This window comes from Tachypleus tridentatus, chromosome 9 (assembly GCF_004210375.1).
Source record: "Tachypleus tridentatus isolate NWPU-2018 chromosome 9, ASM421037v1, whole genome shotgun sequence".
In the NCBI taxonomy this organism is placed as follows: Eukaryota; Metazoa; Arthropoda; class Merostomata; order Xiphosura; family Limulidae; genus Tachypleus; species Tachypleus tridentatus.
Window position 1 is genome coordinate 25717909 of NC_134833.1, and position 27409 is coordinate 25745317.

The 27409-nt window shown below is 30.7% G+C and overlaps 1 protein-coding gene across 3 annotated transcripts in view; it reads right to left on the reverse strand.

Moving 5' to 3' along the window:
• The window catches only part of LOC143224881 (signal transducer and activator of transcription 5A-like), a 63378-nt gene that overhangs the window by 18471 nt on the left and 17498 nt on the right, over positions 1-27409 (reverse strand). For 2 of the 3 annotated variants that reach the window (XM_076453289.1, XM_076453291.1), the window contains exons 7-17: positions 25453-25586; positions 21982-22133; positions 20425-20589; positions 16484-16618; positions 15357-15401; positions 13279-13366; positions 11069-11110; positions 10616-10696; positions 6656-6748; positions 3360-3534; positions 1959-2109 (exon numbers count right to left, since the gene is read on the reverse strand). In XM_076453289.1, coding sequence (XP_076309404.1) covers positions 1959-2109; positions 3360-3534; positions 6656-6748; positions 10616-10696; positions 11069-11110; positions 13279-13366; positions 15357-15401; positions 16484-16618; positions 20425-20589; positions 21982-22133; positions 25453-25586 — 1261 coding nt within the window. The remainder of the gene's footprint in view (positions 1-1958; positions 2110-3359; positions 3535-6655; positions 6749-10615; positions 10697-11068; positions 11111-13278; positions 13367-15356; positions 15402-16483; positions 16619-20424; positions 20590-21981; positions 22134-25452; positions 25587-27409) is intronic. The other variant, XM_076453290.1, reaches the window with a different exon arrangement.

A 27409-nucleotide genomic window follows, 5' to 3' on the forward strand; every position in this document is an offset into this window, starting at 1 on the left:
ATTGTGTGAAAAGAATGAAATTATCACAACAACATATCAGAATGGCCGAGAAAACCACTAGGGCAACATTCTGAGCTTTCGACTGGTCATTCATGTCATATATAGAAGTGTATGTAGGGGAACATTTCAAAAATACAAAGTGGGCAGAGGGCCACTTTGTTTGATTCAGTAAATGTGGAATATCTCAGCAAATAGCAAACATGATTTTATTTTATATTCTAGTTTGTAAATATTGGTAACTTGAGTTTCTAATTATTATGAAACTATACACTTTACATTTTAACAACATAAACATCTACTTTGAACCAGCATTGCATTCAACATACCACACAACACATAAAAAGCAATATTCAGCTGTTTTTATTATTTACTTTTTAATTAAGAAATTAACTAACATATAATACTAACATTTGAATTATAATCTACACTTTTCTAACACCAAACTTTCTGAGAAGTTCATAAAACATTAGTTCAATGAAATTTTGAATACAGTCAACAAATACAATGACACAACCATTGGCATATGGCTCATCATGATAGGGTTAAATGTTACACTAAATTACTTCAGTCCTACAGAAAGTCTAATGGGATTCTGCTGCAATTTATTGTTTTATATGCAAGAATTATTGTTCCAGAAGCACAAAGTGCAGGTGAAAAGTGTTAAAATAAGTAACTTGAAATGTTTTAATCAATATTCCAGTTAGTGCAAAGTGAAAAAATGGTAGTATTAGCTTTTAGTTAATATTTTAATATTTAATTTTACTCTACATTGATGGTTGCTTCACAGTTATTGTTAACATAGAAAAATAAACGAAAGATATTAAGTTTCATAAAAAAAAACACTTAATATATTCACTTAGAATATCCTAAAAGTTATGTATATTGAATGTATAAACTATAAAGTCAAAACAAGTATTTTTATTCATAGTACAAATATTACCTTTCACTCAGACTGACTCAGTATTGGCATGAAAATTCACACATACGTTTTTAATAAAAATACTTCATTAAACAAAATCTGTCTTTTGTGTACAACAGACCTATAACGCTTCCCAACTTTCATAAAGATGTACTTAGTAAATTCAGAGTTACACTATGCATGTTTTCAAAGTTCTTAAGTTGATCAATTCAACCATCTTCTTTCCTATAGGATTATTAAAAAGTTTTTGTCTTACCTAAACTATATTAGTTTGGTTTTGGGTGCAGGACTAATGTGCTTAATATAATAAGTATATATGCACCACCTTTCACAAAGTAACACATCTCAATGGTCAAACATGGTTATGTTTCACTCACTTGCATAAGACTATTTAAGATTGGAAAGTTAAGAGCTTCCACTATTCAGTGCAATATAACTTTAAACTGTCAGTGTGTAAGAACCAATTTTTAAGATGATCATTTTAATTACTTCTGTTGAAAAATTTTGGATTGCTGCAAAGGTTAATTTTGATGTTAATAAAACATAGAAATTGCTCCCAACTAACATCTGACTTTAAAAGCCAACAGAAAATAGTTTAACAAGACACACTAAGGGAGGGATAGAGGATTGTTTTTACTGTTAAGTTCAAAGTTGTGCAATAGACTATATGTTCTATGGCCATTTTAGGTATCAAGACCCAATTTTTAGCATTATAACTCCTCAGATTTACTGCTGAACCACCAAGATGCTTCATAATGAAACATATTTAGAGTTTAATGGTAATTGAAACTAAGAATGTTACAGTAGTGTGCTAAGCTTTGACTTCTTGAAAGCACATTTAAAAAAAATTGGATACCAGGACATTTCACTCCCCCCCCCCTCCATCCAACTAAACAAATAAGACTATCACTAAAGATCACATCTTTATCAAAATACAACAGTACTGATCAATTTTTTAGACAAAATAAAACCTTCAGGAAAGTATAACTTTGTTAAGATATACATACAAAACAATCTTTTACAAGTCTGTATACATTACCCATCATTCCAAAGCACACGCAGATGTTCCCTTGTAACTTTCATGATTGCATAAAACCACTCCCAAAAAGTAAAATTTCTATCGGGAAGAGGTTCTTTACAAAACTGCGACCAGGTGATCATCATGTTACTGAAGTCTTGGATTTGTGAATCTGATTAAAAAAAAGATATGGAAAAACCAAACACTTTGTTGTATAACCTTGACAATGCTATCTGGAAAATTATGGAAATACCTTGAAAATAATTTAATATACATATTTTAGCATGCATATCAAGATAGTTCACACTAATATTCTGTAGTTACTGCTTGAAATATACTTTGAAGTTATTTTACTTCTCATTCACCATGTGAACCAACCAACATACAATCAAACACCTTTCATGTGGTTAAACACCTAAAATAATCCATTTCACATTTAGCTTATATCTGTGCAAGAGTAGAATGAAAAAACACACTGTACTGATATATTATTTCATGTATAAAACACAAAGTAGAGATAATGTAATACCTTAAGATCAAGTTGAACATGCATTGTATGACTCCCTCTTATTGCTAGTGAGCACTTAAGTGTGAAAACCTGTTTTTTCTAATATAACAGTAGACTGACAAACAAAAATTTACAAGCATAGTTAAGTGGTTTGATTTTGGGGAAAATGTTCCCCAGTGGGACAGCAGTAAGTTTTCAGATTTACAATGCTAAAATCAGGGGTTCAGTTCTCCTTGGTGGACACAGCAGATAGCCTGATGTGGCTTTAATATAAGAAAAAAACACACATTCCTGTGGGAACATACATCCTTTGAAAGAACAGTCAGTCAATTTTCAAGTATCTGTTAAAATACAATGGTGTTCCCCAAAACAGAACCAAAATTTATGGTTATAAATCATTGTTTGTCAATTTACTATTATGCTTGTGCACATTTTCGGAAAAGTAGTACAAACAGCACTCTGGTCTACAAATAATATGCACTATTTCTTAAATTTTTTGTAAGTACTAGCAGATGGCCCCTTTGTATTTAATATTTCGATCACACAGATAGAAAGCCACATTACTGCTCCATTACAGTACAGTTTATCTTCAAAATAATGTTTATAGATTGCAATACCAGCTAGAAATAGATGTAAATAATCTATTTCATCCAAAGTCTGATCAAAAAAGAAAAAATAATTGTGCCAAAAAATAATCAGAGGCAATAAGGTATTATTCAAACTACTGTTCATAAACATTTTCGATACAGATACCAGGTATGTCAAATTGTGAATATGATCTTTTATATGTTATTCTCACACACGAAGTGTAAAACACAAATGTTGAGATTAATGTGACATTAAATCCTTATACATCACATTTAGAAACAAACATAATTTAATCAACTTACTGAAAATACTTTTCTTTCACTTACTCCGAAATCCTTTAGTTGCCAAATACTGGAAGTTATCTGCTGATAGGCCTTGTCCACAAGCAGCGTGGAACTTCATGTTTAACACTTCTGCCATTTGAGGCCAAGGAACTTTGTCCGGTACAGCAAAGGGGACTCGACCCTGATATGAGTCAGACATTCTAGGTGGAATATATACCTACACACCACAGACAGAGTTATGGGTGGGGTTAGTGTTTAGGGGAAGAGGGAACAAAGTCACCAGTACACCACCCTGCAGAAATCTCGAGCAGGCAGAATAGAAACCACTTTCCAAATATAGCAGAACATGCAAAATATGCATAAAACATAACGTAAATGCGAAGTAGTTTAAATGGTACATAAAATCAAAAGACAAAACAGAATACTTTATGATTTATTTAAAGACAAATAAAATAAGGTGCAACAGTTGCACAAATTGCATTTTTCGAATAGTATGCAGCTACTAGCAAAACAATTTTTACAAAATGAAAATCTAATTTCTACAGAATGCCATTTATAATTAGATTCTATAGTATAGATGTTTACATATGCTAATAACAATTCCCGTGTTAACACTGCCTTAAGCTTATGTTTAAACTTCCTGATCAGCTAATGAACAAGCAATAACTCCTAGACCCTTTGTAATTATTGTGCAAGATTTTGAGTTTGTATAACTCAGTCCTTCCAAAGTTCTTATATTCACAAATGACACATTGCACACTTATAGCTCTTGCTAACTTGCATGTGAATAGATTTAATGAAGTACAATTCAGTTTTCTATTAATGATTTAACATTTTTTTAAACATACAACAAGAGAAGATACATTTTGCTCAACCCACGTATAATAAATACTGAACCCTCAAGTTTCCAACACTCCTGAATGACCAGAAGCCTGCAGGAGTATAGCAGATACTTTAGAAATCAGTTTTCAATATTACTAACAGACTAAGGTTTTTATACCTTGCACTAAATTTAACATTTTAATTTACCTATGTAGTGAGTGTCTATATTTATACTCAGGGCTTTGGCAGAGATTATAACTAAGTTTGTTTGTTTTTTAAATTCATAGAATATTTATACACTTAGAGCAAAGTAGTGAAAACTACATAAATATTTTAGGGTTTGATCAGAATGTAAACACCAGCAAACCCATAACATGAACAAACAAATCTATCAGGAAACATCAAGTATGTTTAATGCATCCAAAGACTGGTCAACAGTTCACAAGGTGCTGTCCGTTTACTGCATAGCTTTACACTCGAAACTTCAATGATGCACCTCTATACTGAATCAGGTAATTTTTAATACATCTGGTTACACCTAAATAAACATGAATGGGAAAGTAAGATTACAATTTTTCACATACACCAATATTATTTAAGTCTTAAAACAAATGAAGAATCCCCGATAATTCATGTACACGTAAACACTGATGAGGAACCATTAACCGCATATCATTGTTCTTTACACCGAAGTCACGTTAAAAACATCTGTTCATGCATTCACAATGAAGCAGCTTAATATATAATAGGGGAGTCAAATCACAGACCATACATTACATGTTTGCAAATCTTAAAACAAGTGGAAAGTGATCAACATCCTTCTACCATGCAAGATTTAGCTAAAATACAGCGATATAAAAGCCAGTTAATGACAGTGCAAGCCGAGAGCTCGCTACAAGTTAGAAACAGGTGGGGACAGTTCAGGAAGGAAATGGAACTTATCAGTAGCAATTTGTGTAGAAATTGTAAGAAAGTACATGTATCATCAACCAAAATATTTATACAAACATTATTTTGCTGACAAAAAATGTTCCGTAAGTTGGCAATAGAACTTTGCACTAAAACTACTGATTAAGTGAACTATTTTGTGAATATTTTTTTTATCAACATAATTAAATTTACTACTTTATAATTCTTATCATGTGATCCCCTTCCAAAGCAAACAAAAGCTCATTCTACTACAAATTAAAATATTACAAAGAGAAACAAAAATGTATTAATTTTGAAGATCTACAATTTAATTCATAGGTAGTGTCCATGGTTTCCAGGTCTTTCAAAACAACTTTAAATGAAACAAATCAGTAAACTTTAGAAGAAAAAAAGAGTGGTTACTTTTATGTTATACTCTAAAAAAAATGCTTGCTTTAATTTCTGTATTATGAAATATTTAATGTTTTCTAGTCCTAATAATGTGTTTTTTTTAGAAATTTCATAGAAAAAATACATGACCTAACAATCCTTTTCTAATGTAGCAATATTTTTTATGTTCTGTTATTAATTCTGAAAGCTAGATCAGCTGATGTTTCTCCAAACGATTACTTACATTGGAAAGATCTGTGAATTATTGGGGCAAATACTGATTTCTTTCAAGTTTTTATTAAACCTTCTACAACAGTCACTTGCAGCAAAGATTGCAATAATCAAATACAGTTACTTCATGTTTTAGTAGCATGTAAAATCACCTAAGTTTAATTATTAATTAGTTACAAGAGAAGTAACTAAGTAAACAGAAGCTTTTCTATTATGAAGACCCACAGTTGAATCCTGCCCACAACTGTTCATTAATTTTCATACTAAGCCTAACAAAGACCAGTTGTTCAAAATGTTACTAAATAAAACAAGTTCATATTGAAAATTCTATAATTACTACTTGAAATATTTTCATTCTCATTCACCACATAACACATCTATAATACTCTATTTCATATTCAGCTTACATCTGTGTAAAAGCAGAATGGAAAAGTGCAGTTTCTACTTTAACTTATGTTTTTACAGTGATTATATTGCATTAAACTTCCAAACAAGGGCATAATCCAATTCATTTCTACCAAGAAAACCACAGTTGAATGCCAGAAATATATAACACACACCAGCCTCTCCCCACCAACAACAGCCAGGATTGAATCATGGTTGCCTTGGAAATGACCCTTCTAATCAGGATTTCCCTAAAGGCAGCAATGGATTACCAACCAGTATAAGATAAGCACATTATTATTAATTGATTAATAATTACAATCAGGTGATTGTACAGGCTACAAAAACTAAGACAAACAGTTTTCATATAGTTGTCCACATTTATATTAACTAATACTGCGCATCTTAGAATAACGGTTTATTTCAAATAATAAAATGCTACTAAAGAAAATGTAATTTAAACACTCTGTGAATATCAGAGTTTGTATAAAAAAAATTTGCAGACTGAGAGTTAAAAAGTCAACACTGAAAACAATTAACTTAACTAACAAGACAATAAAAAAAAATTGTTCTCTGCAAATAATATCCAATATCACACTTACTGGTTCTGCAAATGCATTATCCCATGTGACTGTTGCCCAAGCATGTGGTTCTTGATTACCATGAACAATGACCACAACGGGAAGAGATAATGTCTAAAAAAAACACATCAGTATTCACATAATAAAGAGACAAAAAATAATAGTGTTAATAACATGTAAACTTGTAATGAAGAACAAACAGAATGACCATATTTAAAACTTTCTTAATAGTCAGAGGTAATTTTGAAAAATAAATATTAATTAAATATAGACAAGTATAAGTAAAAAAGGATAATCAAATTACTTATGCATTCTGAAAGAATTATTCATATAGAAAATAAACAATTAAAAAAATTAAAATTTATGATAAATATTAAGTAATAACTTTCAAAGCATTATCATCTCTCTATATGCATTTTAAAATGCCTCAAAAAGTAAAAATTAACTTGACAAAAATCCTTCATAAATACTTTTCAATTAACACATTACAGTCAATTTTTTACTGCTGGGTGATTCTAAATTAACACATTTGTAGTGACCTTTTTCCTGGCGGGTGATTCTAAATTCACACATTTATAGCGACCTTTTTCCTGCCAGGTGATTCTAAATTCACACATTTATAGCAACCTTTTTCCTGTCAGGTGATTCTAAATTCACACATTTGTAGTGACCTTTTTCCTGCCAGGTGATTCCAAATTCACACATTTATAGCAAACTTTTTCCTGCCAGGTGATTCTAAATTCACACATTTATAGCAACCTTTTCCCTGTCAGGTGATTCTAAATTAACACATTTGTAGTGACCTTTTTCCTGCTAGGTGATTCTAAATTAACACATTTGTAGTGACCTTTTTCCTGCTAGGTGATTCTAAATTAACACATTTGTAGTGACCTTTTTCCTGCCAGGTAATTCTAAATTAACACATTTCTAGTGACTTTTTTCCTGCCAGGTGATTCTAAATTAACACATTTGTAGTGACCTTTTTCCTGCCAGGTGATTCTAAATTAACACATTTGTAGTGACCTTTTTCCTGCTAGGTGATTCTAAATTAACACATTTGTAGTGACCTTTTTCCTGCCAGGTAATTCTAAATTAACACATTTCTAGTGACTTTTTTCCTGCCAGGTGATTCTAAATTAACACATTTGTAGTGACCTTTTCCTGCCAGGTGATTCTAAATTAACACATTTCTAGTGACTTTTTTCCTGCCAGGTAATTCTAAATTAACACATTTGTAGTGACTTTTTTCCTGCCAGGTGATTCTAAATTAACACATTTGTAGTGACCTTTTTCCTGGCGGGTGATTCTAAATTAACACATTTGTTGTGACCTTTTTCCTGCCAGGTGATTCTAAATTAACACATTTATAGCGACCTTTTTCCTGCCAGGTGATTCTAAATTCACACATTTATAGCGACCTTTTTCCTGCCAGGTGATTCTAAATTCACACATTTATAGCGACCTTTTTCCTGCCAGGTGATTCTAAGTTCACACATTTATAGCAACCTTTTTCCTGTCAGGTGATTCTAAATTCACACATTTGTAGTGACCTTTTTCCTGCCAGGTGATTCCAAATTCACACATTTATAGCAACCTTTTTCCTGCCAGGTGATTCTAAATTCACACATTTATAGCAACCTTTTTCCTGTCAGGTGATTCTAAATTAACACATTTGTAGTGACCTTTTTCCTGCCAGGTGATTCTAAATTAACACATTTGTAGTGACCTTTTCCTGCCAGGTGATTCTAAATTAACACATTTGTAGTGACCTTTTCCTGCCAGGTAATTCTAAATTAACACATTTCTAGTGACTTTTTCCTGCCAGGTGATTCTAAATTAACACATTTGTAGTGACCTTTTTCCTGCCAGGTGATTCTAAATTAACACATTTGTAGTGACCTTTTTCCTGCTAGGTGATTCTAAATTAACACATTTGTAGTGACCTTTTTCCTGCCAGGTAATTCTAAATTAACACATTTCTAGTGACTTTTTTCCTGCCAGGTGATTCTAAATTAACACATTTGTAGTGACCTTTTTCCTGCCAGGTGATTCTAAATTAACACATTTCTAGTGACTTTTTTCCTGCCAGGTAATTCTAAATTAACACATTTGTAGTGACTTTTTTCCTGCCAGGTGATTCTAAATTAACACATTTGTAGTGACCTTTTTCCTGGTGGTGATTCTAAATTAACACATTTGTTGTGACCTTTTTCCTGCCAGGTGATTCTAAATTAACACATTTATAGCGACCTTTTTCCTGCCAGGTGATTCTAAATTCACACATTTATAGCGACCTTTTTCCTGCCAGGTGATTCTAAATTCACACATTTATAGCGACCTTTTTCCTGCCAGGTGATTCTAAGTTCACACATTTATAGCAACCTTTTTCCTGTCAGGTGATTCTAAATTCACACATTTATAGCAACCTTTTTCCTGTCAGGTGATTCTAAATTCACACATTTGTAGTGACCTTTTTCCTGCCAGGTGATTCCAAATTCACACATTTATAGCAACCTTTTTCCTGCCAGGTGATTCTAAATTCACACATTTATAGCAACTTTTCCTGTCAGGTGATTCTAAATTAACACATTTGTAGTGACCTTTTTCCTGCCAGGTGATTCTAAATTAACACATTTGTAGTGACCTTTTTCCTGCCAGGTGATTCTAAATTAACACATTTGTAGTGACCTTTATCCTGCCAGGTGATTCTAAATTAACACATTTATAGTGACTTTTTTCCTGCCGGGTGATTCTAAATTAACACATTTATAGTAATTATAGTTAATTTTTTCCTGCCAGGTGATTCTAAATTAACACATTTGTAGTGACCTTTTTCCTGCCGGGTGATTCTAAATTAACACATAGTAATTATAGTTAATTTTTTCCTGCCTCATCATATTCTGAGTTTATATTTCACAGTAAAAACAAATAATTTATAGACAGGTTACTCAACATTAACAGAACAAATTAAATTAATTAACTGAATAAAAAAAAATATTAACATAAAGTCATGTTACAGTTACATAACACAACGAATCCAAAACATGTAAAGTTTGTTTCTTTATTTCAGAACAAAGTAACACTGGGTTATCCTGCTGTGTCCATTGTGGGGAATAAAACCCCTGATTTTTGTGTTGCAAGTCTGAAGACTAACAGACAATATGTCAAAACTTTAAAATTATAAGAAATGTTATTAATATATGCACATTCAATAAAACAAAAAGGAAGAAGTAGCACATGTAAGTTAGGGATAATTTAATCAGATTCAAAAATTACTTCCACAACAATTCCAAACTGTAAATCTAATTATTGAGATTTTTGGACACAACACAACTACAAAGAAATTTAAGCTTTGAATATATAATGTGTGTATATGTATCTTATGAAGTTTACTGAATTAGTATTATTATTTAAGTAATGCACTTTAACACAAACCACCAAAATAAATGAGCATGAATCAACAGTTATAATGCACCCGTGACTCAAACATTTGATACACAATTTTGGCTTTTGATAATAAAATTTGAAACATTTAACCTATGATGCACAGTTTAGCACACTAACCAATACCCAAGTTCAGCCACATGTGAATCAAAAAACAAAAGTAATTACCTAATGTATGCTAAAAAACCATAAAATTTCCAGTGTAAAATCTGCTGCAATTTTCATTTTAAAGAAATAGTATCACACAACAGCACAATACAATGACTATCATTTCACTCTTCCTCACTGTTACATCCCAGTGTGAAAAACATTTTGAAGTATTAAATCCTGTGTAAAAGACAAAGTCCTTAAACTAGACAATATTTAAATAAACCTGCCAAATCTCTCTCAAATTCTTCATATACACAAAACTTCATTCAAGTCCAAGTCTCACGCAGAAGTTTCTCTAGTAATTAATATTGTGCCTTTAAGTAACATCATACAAGAAAATTAACATCAAAAACTTAACACATGTAACTTGATACAAAACACACTTACCCACACTCTGAAAACCAGTTCTTCTCCTCCTACCTTGAACTCAGATTGAAACAACAGCGAAAACTTTTCATCCATCACAGACTAAGAAAACATTTCAAATCACTAAAGTATGCACTATTGCAAGCTTATGTGATTTCATTATTTAAAGTGGAAATGCAAAGTCAGCTCTTAGTTTCATATATAAATAAGAGATAACAGCATGTAATAAAATGTAACATTTTCCTCTCTATGTTTAGTATTTAATATAAAACATAGTACAGAAACTGAGATTTCTTCTTTCTAAGTGTGTTGAAATACCTGGTTTTTATTACTGGAAAAGAAACTAATTTGGTAGAAAATTTGTCTCTTACTCTCTCTTATTTTCATTTAATTTTATGGTTGAAAATAAAATATTTAACTGATTTTCTTGTATGGCAGAATAAAACGTAGAACATACCATTAAAAAAGACTTACCTCGGTTCCTTTTTTTTCTGCTCTCTTAATTTTTCGAAGTTGCTAAAATAAAGAAAGAATCACATGAAAAGGGGTAGCTGAAAAGACAGCAATAAAAACCTAATATTCTTATGAATCAATAAAACTTATCCATTATTAACAATATTTTTTTCTGTACTGTATAATAACTAGAAAAATCTAACATCAGAAATCAGTAATGAGGATAATCTTAAAACTATATTGAACCCTTTAAATATGTAATTAAGGAAAGTTCTTGACAAGTGTCAATTATCCACTAAAGAATGAAATTTAAAATGTGACCCTTTTTAGTACTGTTTCAATATCAAAATCCAGTAGTTGAACTTTTGCTCAGTGATGTACAAAAGTGTAGTACTTGGACTGAAATTCAAGGACAGGCGAGTATCCCAAATGTCGCACCATGAGAAAAGTTTTTGTGACACCGTGGGGTAAATCTGCTTATCAAACCAACTGGCTATAAATGTCGAGTCAGATAAATCCAATTACAGTATCCAAAGGGTTAAAAATATAAAAATTAGAACCATCATAAGTAACTAACAGAACAAAGGTTATTACACTAATATATTACATGTTCAACACACCATAGTACAGATTTCATACTTAAACATTGAAAAGAATGAAAAAATATCAAATTGAAGCACACAAGTTACACATGTTAAGCCTAACACTGTGCATCAGTATTTTTCGGTCTATTATCAGATCATTTGACATGTTTCACAGTTTGTTTTAACATCATAATGCTTTCAACCACTTTACCTTCTAAAGCATTTTACAAGGTTTTTTTTTAACATTTTATTAAAATACAAAGTGCAGGTAAAGCAATAAGAAAGCTGTAAAAAATTATTTTAAAAATTCATTACTTCACTTACAACTGAAATATATATAAGATATTAACAGTTACTGTTGCAAGCATGCATGGAAAAAATACATATATTACTATAATTATCAACATGGTTGAAGTCCTTATATTACAGCACAAGTACAAACACTTTTTATAAGAACTCCATTTCTTCAGTACTATATTTACATGAATGATACAATCAAACCCTCACATACAGTTCTATTGAAGTAGTGTTATTCTTATGCATTTAAGAGTGTGTTCTGTGATAAAAAAATTGTTGCATTTTTCCTAATTTTTCTGAATTTTGAATTACAAAGTGTGAAATTTTTAATGGATTTTTGTTTACGATGCATTCAATAGGTATCACCACATACATAGAGATGTATATACGTGTTTTAGTGAGATAAACACCTAATAAAATGTTTCAACTGAAATAGCTTATACAACATTGTCATTATATTTAGTTAATGTGTTTTAACAGTAAAAATTAAGACAATAAGATCAATTCACTTTTGAATTAAGGTATCTCAAATTTAAGGTCTTTGAAAAATAAGTGAAAAAAAATGTGATTACACAAATAGAAAAATGTAATAATCAGGAAATCATTGGTCAGAACAAAGGTACAGCTCCTCTGTTTATGAATGTGTCATTACTCTAGGTGTCACTTCTTGAAAATCTTGTAAGATTTCAGTAAAAACTGCAGTACATGTCCTAAAAATGGGTAACTTATAAGATTTCTTTTTTTTTCAACCACATGTAGGATTTAACATGGTCAATATTTAGAAGTTTTTTCCAAGTCACCTCAAAAAATACATATTCACTTGGGAATATTGTTGGTCAATAACAGGAGCTAAGGAGTAGAATCAAACCAGACGAAAATGATGTGAAACTGACCACTCTTTCTAAAATACAGTGTCTAGAAATTAAACTTACAAATCTTTATGAAACTTTCTAAACATATAATTTTAAAATACAATATTTATACACGCAGTTCCCAACCACCAGTCCAGAATGTTTTAAATAGAAATGTTTGTTTTAAAATTGCACTAATAAATTAAACTGATCTACAATGTAATTTAAAAATACTTTTAGAAAGGTAATATCCTTCAAAGTGGTCTATAAAAGTTTGAAACCAGAATTAGCTGGTGCTTAATTGAAAAAACGTTGTGAACCACAAGGTTAAAGAAACAGCTACAAGCCTCTCAAAAGTCACTGATGACTATATATGTAACTATAACAACATACTACTTAAATTATTAACTACAATAAAAAATACATATTTCGTGATAATAGACATCACTTGAGCTCTGGAGAGAAAAGATAATAGAACTTAATCCTGAAGGAAACTCACCATATTTCTGAAACTGACACTGAGCTGCCGGGTAGCTTGATGGTATTCCATAGTCCCAGTATTGTTTAATATTTCTCCACTTGCCTCACTGCAAAGAATGTGTAAAACAAATCAGTGTACACCATTCACCTCTCCTCCCTATAAGTATCTATTACAAGAGTGTACACATTCACCTCTCTTCCCTATAAGTATCTATCTATTACAACAGTGTACACCATTCACCTCTCTTCCCTATAAGTATCTATCTATTACAACAGTGTACACCATTCACCTCTCTTCCCTATAAGTATCTATCTATTACAACAGTGTATGCCATTCACCTCTCCTCCCTATAAGTATCTACCTATTTCAACAGTGTATACCATTCACCTCTCCTCCCTATGAGTATTTTATCTACTAAATTTTCAGCCTTAAATACACATCTTCAATCTGCAAAATTTATGAATAAAAATTATATAGCCTTGTGTCTGGCTACAATAATTTCTTAATAAAAGCTCTTCTTAAAAAAGGAAAAAAAAATTTCAACACTAAACAGGTAGACAGTAACTATTCCTTTTAACAATTATTTTATGTTATTTATAACAGTTACAACTGAATGCATTCAGTTCATAAAAAAGCACAGGTTTGGGATTTTAATGCTTTGTTCTCTACAGTGATGTTCTTACAAACTGATGAACTTCTAGCATAGTTTTATCTTACATCAACATTAATTCTACGAACATTTTGCTCTCACTTGGTGGCTCAGCTGAGGGTTTATAAAGCTAAAATTTGAGCTCAATATCTGAGATGGGCAAAGTGCAGACAGTCCATTTATAGTTTTGTGTTGGCGACAAATGAACTTTCACACTGATATTCATATTTAAACTCTAAACTCAAGTATACCAAGTGTTAACAACTGAAATGCATGCACTTTGTCAATGTGATGGTATAAAAAAATAAAAGTAACCCACAATAATAAAACATTATTTCTGTGAAATATTCTCTATGGCACATAAAAATTATAGATGAAAAACAAACATTACAAAGACCAAAACATTTCACATATAAACTCTTCACTCATTTACATAAACACCAAAATGTTTGCAGCTGTTCATGTAAATTAAATTAAAAATCAAGCTTCCGTATGAGACAAAAAACAACAACTTAAACACTTTTTCTCGAGTCGCTCAAAATACTAGCATTTTACACCCCCGCAATGACTAATCTATAATATGTTACATCTAAAATTTACAGAACATATTAAAAATGTTTTTTGCATTATTTATAAACAAATTGTCGAAAGTATCGGAACATTTTAACAATGATATTAGATTATTTTCTTTCAAAAGTTGACTAATTTTCCACTGTTCGTAGCAGAAGGCTCAAAACTGCACAAAAACAAGGAGTAAATGTTTGGGTTCAATTTCTGACATTTACTTCAAAAGCAATTACAACATTTGTTAAATATATTTGAAAATATGTAAGCACAACTTTGATAAATTGAGCTTCTTTTTGTACATATTACATGCCTCGTTTTTGTACGATAGGTAATAATACAATATTAGTATATTACTATGGAACCACAACTCTGATAAAATCAGCTGCCTTTTGTACACATTGCATGCCTCTTTTTTTGTACGATAGGTAATAATACAATATTACATAGTAATACAATAATAATACATTACTATGCACCACAACTTTGTTAGAATGAGCTGCTTTTAGTAAATGTTACACTGATTTGCTTTTTGTACATTACATGATTTTCAACACAACAACCCAACACTTAAAATGAGATGCTTTTTATAATAAAATAAAGATTAAATTACTCATAGTTTTCATTAAATTAACAATGGGCACTGCCCGATTTTGAAAACTAGTTTAATTAAGAATTGTTCACTTTTGTTCAAACAATCATTTCTGATAATCATTACTACAGAATTTAATTTAGATGTATGATCAATTTAAAAAAAAGTAAACACAGATCCATCGAGAAAACCCAAAACAAAATCAATCTCCTATTTGTACACAGGAGGAAAATTCAACTTTCTCAAGATGTGTGATATTTATTCATCCTCCAATAAGAATCATCAACTTACGTCATTCCCACTTTGTTTTTCAGGAGGGAATTTGCTTGTGCTTCACTGCAATAGAAAATACAAACGAGAAAAAAAAATTAAATTCAGATAATTAACAGATAACAATTCCTGAAAAATAAACTAATTATTAAAACCAAAATGATAAGTAATATTCATACTCATAAATACATAATATAAAATTGATAAATCAAATCTTTACATTTTTATTCACTTTAATAGAGGTAATAAAGACCACGTAAACTATTTTTTTTGTTTGTTTTGGGGTGGGGGGGTTAATTTTGAAGGGTTTGGAGGCTTTGCAACAGTATCAACAGAGTAAGCTCATTGAAAATTCCAATAATGTTTAACTTGTGACAGTCAACCCAACATGTCTTACACAATACTTGCAACCTTCCTATCTTCCAATCAATAACAATTCTGTTTCAGGAAATGATATATCATTCCAGTTATCAATGATGGTATAGAATAATTATTGCTTATTTACGAGCTTCACAAACTAAGTAACAACTCCTACATACCGTACCCCCTCAATCACATACAAAGTAACAACTTTCACACACCCTACCTCCCCCTAACACAAACTAAGTAAATCACATTTCATACCTTCCCTACAAAGTAACAACTTACATACCCTACCCCTCTTTCAAAGTTACACACCCTACCTCCCCCTAACACAAACTAAGTAACAACTTCCACATTTCATACCTTCCCCTGAACAAAAACTAAGTAACAACTCCTACATACCCTACCCTCAATCCCATACAAAGTTACAACTTTCACACACCCTACCTCCCCTAACATAGTGAACTTCCACAAGTTACAACTAACAACCTACATACCATACCCATACCTTACCCCCCATGGAAAGGGGGAAAAAAAAAGATCCTGGTTTTCTACATCTATCCATGAAAATGAACTTATACTATAAGTTCCAAACAAATGTCAAACAATAACAAAAAGCATGATTTGGTTCAAGCACTTCAAGGATTGTATGTTTTTATATTTTATACATACATTAAAATACTTGTTTTAGGCAGGTAAACCAAACATTTTGGTTTCTTATTTCTAGAGAATTAAAATATACTTTTCATTTATGAAGCAATCGATCAGCTTAACAAAACCAATACCTTATGATGGTGACTCTGACTTGTGGTGGAGTCATGTGAACATTAAGTTTACCTCCAACCAACAGTCTGACGGTAGCAGTAAACCTGGTGTTGGTCTTCATGACTTGAGGTGGCAATTTCTCAATAACAAAAGTGCTACAATGTTACAAAAAAAAAAAAAATTACAAGATAAATTAAATACAGGTGCTACAATGTAACAAAAAAAATTACAAGATAAATTAAATACACATACAACCATGCATATATGCTTTAAGCACATAAAACAATATAACAACAGAACAAACCAAAACCTAATTGAACTTTCAAATATTTAAGAATATGATAAAGCTAAAATTGAAGATCTATGAACCTGGTTATTACTTCTGTTTTTGTAATATACTAGACTGATTTCTTTTCAGTACATTTCAAAATTATTTACATTAAAAATCTGAGTTTTTTTTTTACTGGTTAATTGTGTAAAAAGAAATTAAATACAAATACCATGAAATAGAAGGGGTAAATAACAGAGATCTGAAACTTAATATAACACTACATATTTATTATTTTGTCAAACTTGCATGAAATTTTCTTCGTTTTCTAATGAATTTTTTTTTCAATATTTGTATTTATTTTTAATTAGTTTATAATACTTTATAATACAAACATAATTATACATTTGCACCAATTGTTTCAATAAAAATGATCAAATAAACTACACCACTGCTAACAAGATTCATGATCCATGATGACGTACAAAACGAGCATTTTTACAGGCAAATTAATTTATGCAGTCATTTATGTTTTACTTTCACTACCTCTTATTTACTAACAAGAGAATGCACTATGGAATATAAGTAACAAGATGCATGCCACAAGTGGGAACTGTGGCAAAAACCTCTTCAATATGGCCTGTCATTTATAAAATACTGCATGTTGTGACACACAGCATACATTTTGGTTGGAATTTAAATACATACACATATATTAAAAAATTAATAGAATTCATTTCATACTGCTAATTGTTTCACTTTTAGTGCCTTTTAATCTAACAGCTTGAAAATCTCTCTCTCCCTCATTTCATTTGTTATGCCTTTAAATTCACTGTTTGATCCCTCCCCCCTTCTAACTCAAATGGACTTCAGTTTGGCATGTTTATTTACTTTCATGGCTACTTACTCAAACTTTATAATGTGAAACCAACTAGTAAAGAGGTTGGCCACCCCTAAACTAGAGTAAAAAAGTCACATTAACTAAAGTGTCAAAACAGGAATACTAAAGATGACAAAAATGATATTTTCAAAAAAGTTCAGCTGCTGTTTATTAATTTAAATTAATCTGAATCCTTGATTGAATGCACTGTTCAATGTTTGCCACTATATAAGCCCTATATTGTACATACTTAAAACTTTCTGTTAGGCCTAAGTGAAAATGGGATATATTATAGGATACCTTTCACTTCCTATTTTCTAAGTAACTTAAAATAAAGTCTAAAGTCTACATTATTATCAAAACATACAAAGAAATACAATCTAGTTTACAGCACATAGAAAAATGTCTTTCACTGAACAAGTTTCCTTTGAAAGAAAGATAGATTTTTTTTTTCTGACATCCAGTAGCTAATTTTATATATGCACATCATCGATCGTTTGTAGAAGGACAAGACACCTTGATTGTAACGAAGTGTGAAGGAATAAAACTGAAGAGGCAGAAGATATTGAGTAATGAATAGAGGCATCACCATCTTAGGACGTTGGAATTTAAAAGAAAATAAATGAAAAAGGCAAAAGATTACCATGGAGTCTAAAATTCTTAGATTTTCTTTCACAAATATCTGTGAGATACTTTTAATAAGGGCATTCACCACCATTCATTTAATCAATGTAAGAGTTATGAAACCTCAGGCTATTCTCTTAAACAACTCATCCCTTAGTGTTACATTTCATCAACTATGCAAAATTAACAAGTTTAGAAATAATTTTGATAAATTCCTAAAATACTTAGATAACAATTTAAAAGAAATGTTATGACACTTGTGGGTAATTATAAAACCTTATCTAATTATAGCATGCTTAGGTTCTCTTCAACATACAATTTTATGTTAAAAAACATTTCCGTATTACCAAAACATAGCTAGTTTTTATCAGTATGCATGTGTTAAGCAAGCTTACAACTTTCACCAAAAGCAACAGAATATTTACATCTCTGTTGTTTACTTTTTGCTCATTAACAATTATAAGGTAAAAATTTATAACTGTTACAATTAGTTCAAATCAAAATGTGTTACATAAAACTACAACATTCCATGTCTTAAATCTTTATAGCATGTCAATACTATGACTGGACTCTTTCCATAAGTTAGGAAACTAGAAAACACTTGTTTGGATAATCTTCTAAATTTATAATTAAGGTTTTTATACTTGACCAAACTTTCTTAGTAAACATGTGATCAGCTGTTTTAAGTATACCCGAGGTAAGTTTCATGAGAGCTAGTCAAACAAGTTAATGACTATCTACATCAAAATACCAGTTATTTGTAGTGTTAGTTCATAAAAGCATATTAAATTTTATTTGGATATTAAAACATAATTTACAAGAATAGCAGTGGTTTCTTGTGTAATCTGCTAACAATGGAGTAAGCTTTTATATCCTCTGTGATGTCATGGGACAGGTCATATTTCACTGATCTACTACCAATGAAGTATCAGTACCCTCAATTTTGTCATGAAGTCATGTTTTGCCAATTTTGAACTTTAATTTGAAAATGGTTTTATTTGTTTAAAACTGTATTTATTTCTACTTACTATGAAAGATGTCTGTCTTACTGAACAACACAAAGCACAATTAATGGTTTTTTTGGACTGGCCACAACTTCACTTTTCCATTCATCTTAAAAAGTATTTGCCATGAAAGGTTGTATTACTGAACAATAAGCCAAGACATTTTGCATCTGAGTGTAAAAAATGACTAAACCTACAACTTAATAAAATCTGCCTTGTAAATCTGCCTCTTTGTAAAGCTGTAAGCACTCCCTTTATTAAGCTGTGAAAGCAATACTTATGATTCACTACTGCCACATGCTGAGAAAAAACATTACTAAAGTACTCTAGACTAGGGGTTAACTCTCTTGCTACAGACTTGGTCGAATCAGCCAAGTTCACGACCCAAACTGTGTTTTATAATTTCCATACTATAACTCCTAATATGTTTGGTGTATCATAATGAAATTTCATAAATTTTAAGTAATTATTAACAGACATTTATATATAAAAAAATCAGAATTGTTAATTTTGTATTTTCACTAAACATGTCTCTGAATATATAATCAAAGTATTGACTGCTCAGATTGTAAAGTAATATTTCATGTGAAGATAAAATATATAATTTTCAGATGAAAATAAATAAAAACTAAATTTCAAACCATCTTTTTTTTTTCAGTAAAACTTTTATCTATTACCTTTTTTATGCCATCTCTGTATGAAGTAAGTCAATTTGAATGACCTTGTAATTGCCAAAAAGAAATTTGAAATAAATCTAATTTACCATTTTCTTTCTATCTTTTAATGCCCTCCAAATGAAAGGATGAATGTACCTGGTGGGATGGAGATTTGAACCCGTGATCATCAAATTGAGAATCAAGTGCCTTAACCCCTGGCCCCCATTTAGAAATGACTACAAGTAAACAATTCACTAAATATATCAGCCACCAAAATAAAGAGCTACATAATTTGATGCACAGTTAAAGAGCAAACTGTAAGGTACTATTTAGTACGTACAACAGCTATACATTTGTATCAAGTTAACGTAATTTCGGTCTCATCGAAAACATTTGTATCGATATTAGGATGTTCTGTATACTTCTTGTGTGTTGATAGATAAGAAAGTAAAAAAGAAAAAAAAGCCTTTATGAAAAAACAAATTCAAATTTTATGAATGTTCAGATATATTAGTCCTAGATATCTTACCTTGTGACAAGTGATGAAAGTAGACCAGTGATGTCTGAATTTAGAGATCTGAACCTTTCCAAAATGTTTCCCATTGGAGAATTAATAGGAAGCTGACTACACAGCATTTCCACTCGTTTAATTTGTTGTCTGTTCTGCCATATGATTTCCACAAGTAATTCACACCTAAGTTACAAAAATGTGAAATTAAGTTTATTATATTACTGTCATCACGAGTAGACATGTTACAATCATATACTGAGAGAAAAGATATGAAAAAGTACTGAAACGTTTTTTCCTCTAATATACCTATATTTATAGTATGTCAAGTTTACAAGATGTGACAATGTATACACAAACTGAACAATTACAAACATTATATTCTGAATATGGCTGGTATGGGTATTAAAACATTAACTAAAATAAATTACAGAACAACATTTTGAACTTGAAGTTTTATCCTCAATACTTGATATTTAGTTCACAAAAAGTAATACCCTTTTAAATATTGTTGTACATTTCATGAACAATTATAAACACAAATATTTATAAATTATCAAACACATTATGTAACTTCTAAGTACTGACCCTGAAATGCAACCTGTTTTTAGCACTTCATTGAGCTACATGAATGAAAAGATAGAAGATAAACTTTATAACTACAGCTAATCACTTTTTATTAGCTCAAAATGCTAACAACCCAAATCTTCAGAAGGGGTTTACTAACTAGAATATTTCCTCATTTGTTTGTTTTGAATTTTGTGCAAAATTACAAAGGCTATATGTGCTAGCTGTCCCTAATTTAGAGGTGAAAGATAAGAGGGAAAGCAGCCAGTCATCACTATCCACTGCCAACACTTGGGCTACTTTTATATATACAGTTCAATAAGCAAAAAATAATAATTAACTATACTGATAACAGAGAATTCCACTATAATTTATTAAGCTTTGTAACTAAGATGTATTTAGACTTAAAAAAATATGAAACTCTGAACAGACTAAAGACACAACCTACCTCCTTGAAAACTTTAACTGAAAGAACACAGTAACGTTTTCAAAGATTAAAATGGTTGAGGAAACAACTCTGGGAATGCTCTAAGCTGTTGATTGGTTAGTCGTATATCACATACTGTGGTAAGAATACACGAGGGACTGTTTCCAAAAGTGGAAAGAGCTTAATGGAGCACTGTGTTTGATTTAGTACATAAGCCATATCTTAGCAAAATGAAGAGGTTCTTATTTCATACTCTAGGTTGTATATATCATTAATTTGAGTTCCTAATTTGTACAAAATTACACTCAGTATTTTGATATCACAAACATCTAATTTTAAACAGTGCTGAATTCAACATATCACAACTCAGTAAAATCTATATTTAGATGTGTTCTTTTAATATTTACATTTAAATTAAAAAATTAACTTGTACAGAATATTAAAGTTTGATTCCAAACTTATCGGCATAAATTCATAAAACAGTAGTTCAATAAAATTTTGAATGCAACACAACAAATACAATGACACAGTCTTTGACCCATGACCCGTAGCAAAAGAGTTAAGAGAGATTTATACAATCTTACCATTCTTGAACCTGATCCAGGTTATTTTCAAATACAGCACCATTACCAGAGAGCTGCTGGTTTCGTTTCCATTTGATGAGTTCATCATCCAGGACGCGGGTCTGTAGAGCATGAACTTGCATTAAGGTGTCTTGTTGTCGATCTGCAAGGGCCTGAAATAAAAAAAGAAATTAAATGTGCACCCCTTATAAATACACACTTAATTAATGTATAACTTAAAAATAGCTTTCAATTTTCAGTTGTATATTTAGTTTGAATATATTTACAAATACAGAGACAAAATAATTCTATCTTGTGAAACAATAAGGTTCCAGTAACAGTTACACACGGGATTGTCTTCAGAGGTTTTCTTCAGACCCAGGAATTTTTATGATGTTGCTCCATGTATGAAAGAAGGGTAACATACCAAGATACTCATTGGTACTTACAGTATAGTAACTGTACTGCTTCAACGTATTGCACACACGATAATGTAACTGTTATGATAGAGTATGAAACAAATAAAATATGCTAACAGTAGTAATTCAGTATTATGATTTGCAATACATATTATTTATTAATATATATTGAAAGATAATGATCTATATGTCCATATTAGCTCAAGAGTCATTGTTTTGTTCTGTTTTGCTGTTTTATTCATTGTTATGTTTAATACTTATGTTTAATTAATCAACAGTATTTGGTAAAAAACAACAACAAAAGTAACCTGATGGAAAACCAACTTGGAAAGAGGACTTTTCAAAAATAAAACTTTATTTAAGGAATCTGATGGATAACCAATTTGGAAAAGGGACTTTTCAACAATAAAACTTTATTTTGCCAAACTCAATTGCTCTTCTTTTAACTGAATGAAAAAAAAACATTCTCCTGCAATGTAAATTTAATGTATACATAGAAATTTCACAAACAGCATCAACTGTATGTACGTAAACAGGTATATTTATTACTTAAATTACAAAAATATTGTTACTTTCCCAAAAAAACATTCTGTTGAGATAGGTCTGAATTTTTATTCCCTTTGTATGGTTCAACTGCAAGAAAATGGCATCTTCAGTTAAACATAAAACATTTGCTATGATGATGATAACTGGAAAGTTATGCAAGTTAGTACTAGTTAAAGGTTCAAATCTTCAATCAGTAATGCGTTCCAAACCTACCAAGGTCAAGACACACCCTATATAACAAGTCCTGGTTATACATTTCTCGTGTATACAGGTGCATTTAAAAAGAACTGTCTTAACCATTGTTATCAGTTGCTATGTTTGTGTCACAGGTTTTACTTACAAACATTTGCAGGTCCTGTTCTGACTTTCAAGGAATATCAGACAGAAAAGTTAGTGATTTTTTTAACGATTTTTATACAATCAAAATCATTTGTATGGTCCATACTAATATCACACTGAGTATTAGATGTGAAAAACAAATCTTGTACAGAAACTTTTTTACCATCTAACATAAAAATTCAGTTAAAATTGACATAAAAACTCAAAGAATTACTAAATGTTATCAAAATACCCAGAACAGAGAAACAAAATGGTAGTAAATATTTATTAATTTGGAAAATACAAAGAGTGCATGGTATTTTTTTTAATGTTCAAACAGAATGTGAGAAGTAATACTGAGCTTCTGCATAAATCTCATTTTTATAAATACATATAATAATTATTTTTATAACTTTATGTTTACTATAAGACCTGTTTCTCATGTCTAACCAAAATACTGAACTCAAGCTACCTTCATGATGTTCTAAAAATATGTAGGTCCAGGAAGTCTTGATAAAAATGAAATAGAAACCCTATACCCCGAGTGTTTTCAAAAGGTGGGCCTTCAAGGGAATTTATTTCAGGTATTCACAAAGCTACACAAGGGCCATCTATACTAGTCATCTCTATCAATGAACTGATAAGACTAGAAACTAGGTAGCCATCAGTAGCACCAACTACCACCAATATTTGGGCAACTCTAATCACATAGCGATATTTGATTTTTGCTCTTATGACACACCCACATGGCCCCAAAGTGTACAGCAATGGACTCAAACCAAGATCCTCAGATTCACAGTTTGTATGGCTATTAAACCAGGCTATGCCTTGCCCTGTTAATATCTTTCATAGCTTTTATGTGTTATTAGAAAAGCTGAACAGTGAAAATATCTACTCTCCTAAATATACAAAAGCACTTACCAAAAGTGCTGATTGTAGATTTTCAAAATTCAAAATGCTCAAACACCATCTTAACTGGTAACAATACTTTTACTTGCAGCCACATCTTGATGATCTGAAATGTCTTGCATCCTTGAAATACTATTTAAGCCTACATAATATATACTAATAGTAGTAATGCATCAAAGAACACAGACTAATGAAATGCAAAAAGCAAGCATTTTCCCCTAATTCTCAAATTTTTTCTAGTTTTCTAATTATGTGACAAGAGCCATTAAAAAGTCATCCAAGCCATCTGTTGTGATTCCTGTGAGAATCAAAGCTGCATTACAAGTGAAATTGAAGCTTATCTATTCAGAACATATTACAATATGTCATTTGATAGATGAGAACCTTGATTTCTATTGGTTATAGGTACTATATAATTAAATATAAAAAAAAGAACTGTCAACAAATCCTAAAAGAGATGATGTGACAGGTAGGCTTGGCAGGAGGTTTGTGATTTTCAATTAAGAGCTCTGTAACCAAACATGAAGGATATAAAAATTACAGTTTGTCTGAACAATATCAACTGTGAGGGAACAACTGACATTTAATTTCATACATTTTGAAGGATGGGGTATAAAACAGAGAAGATGCCCAGTGAAAATATGATACTGTGTGACACTAGAAGTTCAATTTTTTTTTTAAATATTTCCTTATACAATTAAGAAGTTAAAACTTGTATACCATTAAGATATGGATGATTATTAGTTAAGTTTTTATGCTATATTAACTGGTGTAACAAACAAAAAGTAGTTTAATTTGAATCTAAGACACTAAAATTTTGTCTTGTGCACAGTAAAGAATTAACCATGTGTCCGAGCATCTGTACCATTGGTTTTAAAGAAAATTCACAATTTTCTATCAATGCTTGAAAATAGTTATATCAATTCCTAGCAGAAGCAACAGTTTATTGTAGCCAACTGATTTCCATTAATTTGATAGCCAGTGTTATTTGTCACTTTTATTAACTTCAATTACCCATGATTTACTACAGCTCTTGCTATCAGTAAAAATAGTACTCTCCATTGTAATAATGAAATATAGATTTCTTAATAAAATTAAGGCTAGAAATTATCTTTAGCAGTTGTGCTTATTTCTAAATATATAAAAGAAAACCTATATATACACATATAAACATTATTTGTTTGAAATATTCTAAGGACTAATTTTCCACTTAAAGTCTACATTACATGCACAATTTACATTTTACTCTAAAACAAAGTTCAATTAATAACAATAACTAATGTATTCATTAAGAACTAACCTGTCTCTGTTGAACCAATGAAGTAGCTCGCTGGCGTAAAGCATCATCCAATAACTCCTTTTCTCTCTGTAGCTTATTAAGCATTTCTACATTACTGTGTGTATTAGACTGGTTTGTTAACTGCTGAATCTGTGCTGTATGGTTCCCAGAAAAACACATAAAAGCATCACCATAATGACATAAAATATTATAGAGTAATTTAAGCATTCTCACACTGTGCATCCTGACCTCTTGTTTACAAATGTATAAATTAAATTACAAGTTTTGTTTTTTTGTCTGAAAATATATATGTAAAGACAGCTGGTATGGGTAGAGAAAGAAAGTCAAAATGTTGTTTGCCCCTTAACATAGTGCTTTCTCTACCCACACCAGCCGTTTTTACACATTTTCCTCCATAAGTGGGTTTTGTCGTCATCATGGATTAGTCTGAAAACAAACTATACAAACACTGCATTACCCTATTGTATCAATAATTTGTCCTTTCTAGATACCTTGGAAAAAGGAGGTTGTGGGTTGGTGAAGTCCATGAAAGGTAGGTAATCATAAAAGATTTGAGTATCCTTAATCTAGTTGTACATACTATTCACATGTAAAGTTACTATAAGTCTAGTTTATTGTCAAAAATAATAATAAAAGAATGCTGCAATCATAGTATCATATCTTACTAGTTAATGAATAGAAACAAAAAAATTAAAGTTTAAATACAAAGTAATAATTGTTAGTCATTTGAAGAACTGCTATAAGAAATATACAAAATAATAAAAAGTACACAAACAAGTACAGTGATACTTGTTTGTGTACTTTTTTTACTGTAGCATTCATTTTATATTGAATACTTCTTATAGCAAGTTTACAAATAACTAACAACTCCTAACTAATTTTTTTCTGTTTGTCAAGCATAAATGTGTCCATGGAATAGACACAACATTCTAAAGTTTCAGTATAACCATATCCCTGATAGCTATAGCTTTTATAACACTTAAAACCACAATCACATTTTTATAAAGTTTAATCCTCCTTTAGCCTAAAGTTAGGAATATAAAGCTTCCAAATTAGATTTAACTTTTATAAATCTTTCATTATGTGGTTTAAATTCTTGTTTCATTTATTTTTGTATCAAGATCCCCATTTCAATTTAAAATTTATAATTTTTTATACACTTGTTTATTTATTTTTTCCATTATACTTGTATAAAGTACATACAGGAATTGTCTTGTAGCAGCAAATGTTGAGTTGTAAAGATACTTCAGTATGTTTTTGATATGTTTTTATTGCAAAAGTGGATACCCACAGACCTGTCAAGTAAACTAGAGAAATCTTGTTGCAACGGTTTGAGTCACCTAAGCACTAGTCCTGTCATCATGAAGAGGTACACAGATTTAGACAAATAAATTTTAGAAATTCTAGTTAGCAGTTGAAAATTTGTGACAGTAGCAGCTAGCATTAGCAGTTTTGCAACAACAAAGATAAGGTAAATACATTTAGTAGCAATGGGAATCTAACCCAACACCCTCAAATCAAAATGCTACACCTCGTACATTCAACCAATTTCAGTTTTTAACTCATTCATGAACATATTTTTCTTGATATTGTTTCCTGGCAATCAAAGCAGATAACTTCCCACTGTAAAACAAAACAAACAGTGTAAGTAGCAAAGATTTAATTTTCCCTGCAATAACACCATCTAACTTCTTCAAGAACTTTGAGAATAATATTTTTTTGGCCAAGATCAATCCTATCTAATAATTATAGTTTGTTTCCAATAAATATGTTCTTTCAATTTGTGTGTGTATGTGTGTGTCTAAAATCAAAAGGCTTCACTTTCAATGAAAAAGAATTAGTTACACTTTAATAGTCATAACAGTTTACCTGACTGACTACATCTTCTGAAAATCGTTACTTGATAACTTATCCAAGAATATTTCTTTAGCTATGAAACAGTACAGAACCACAACCA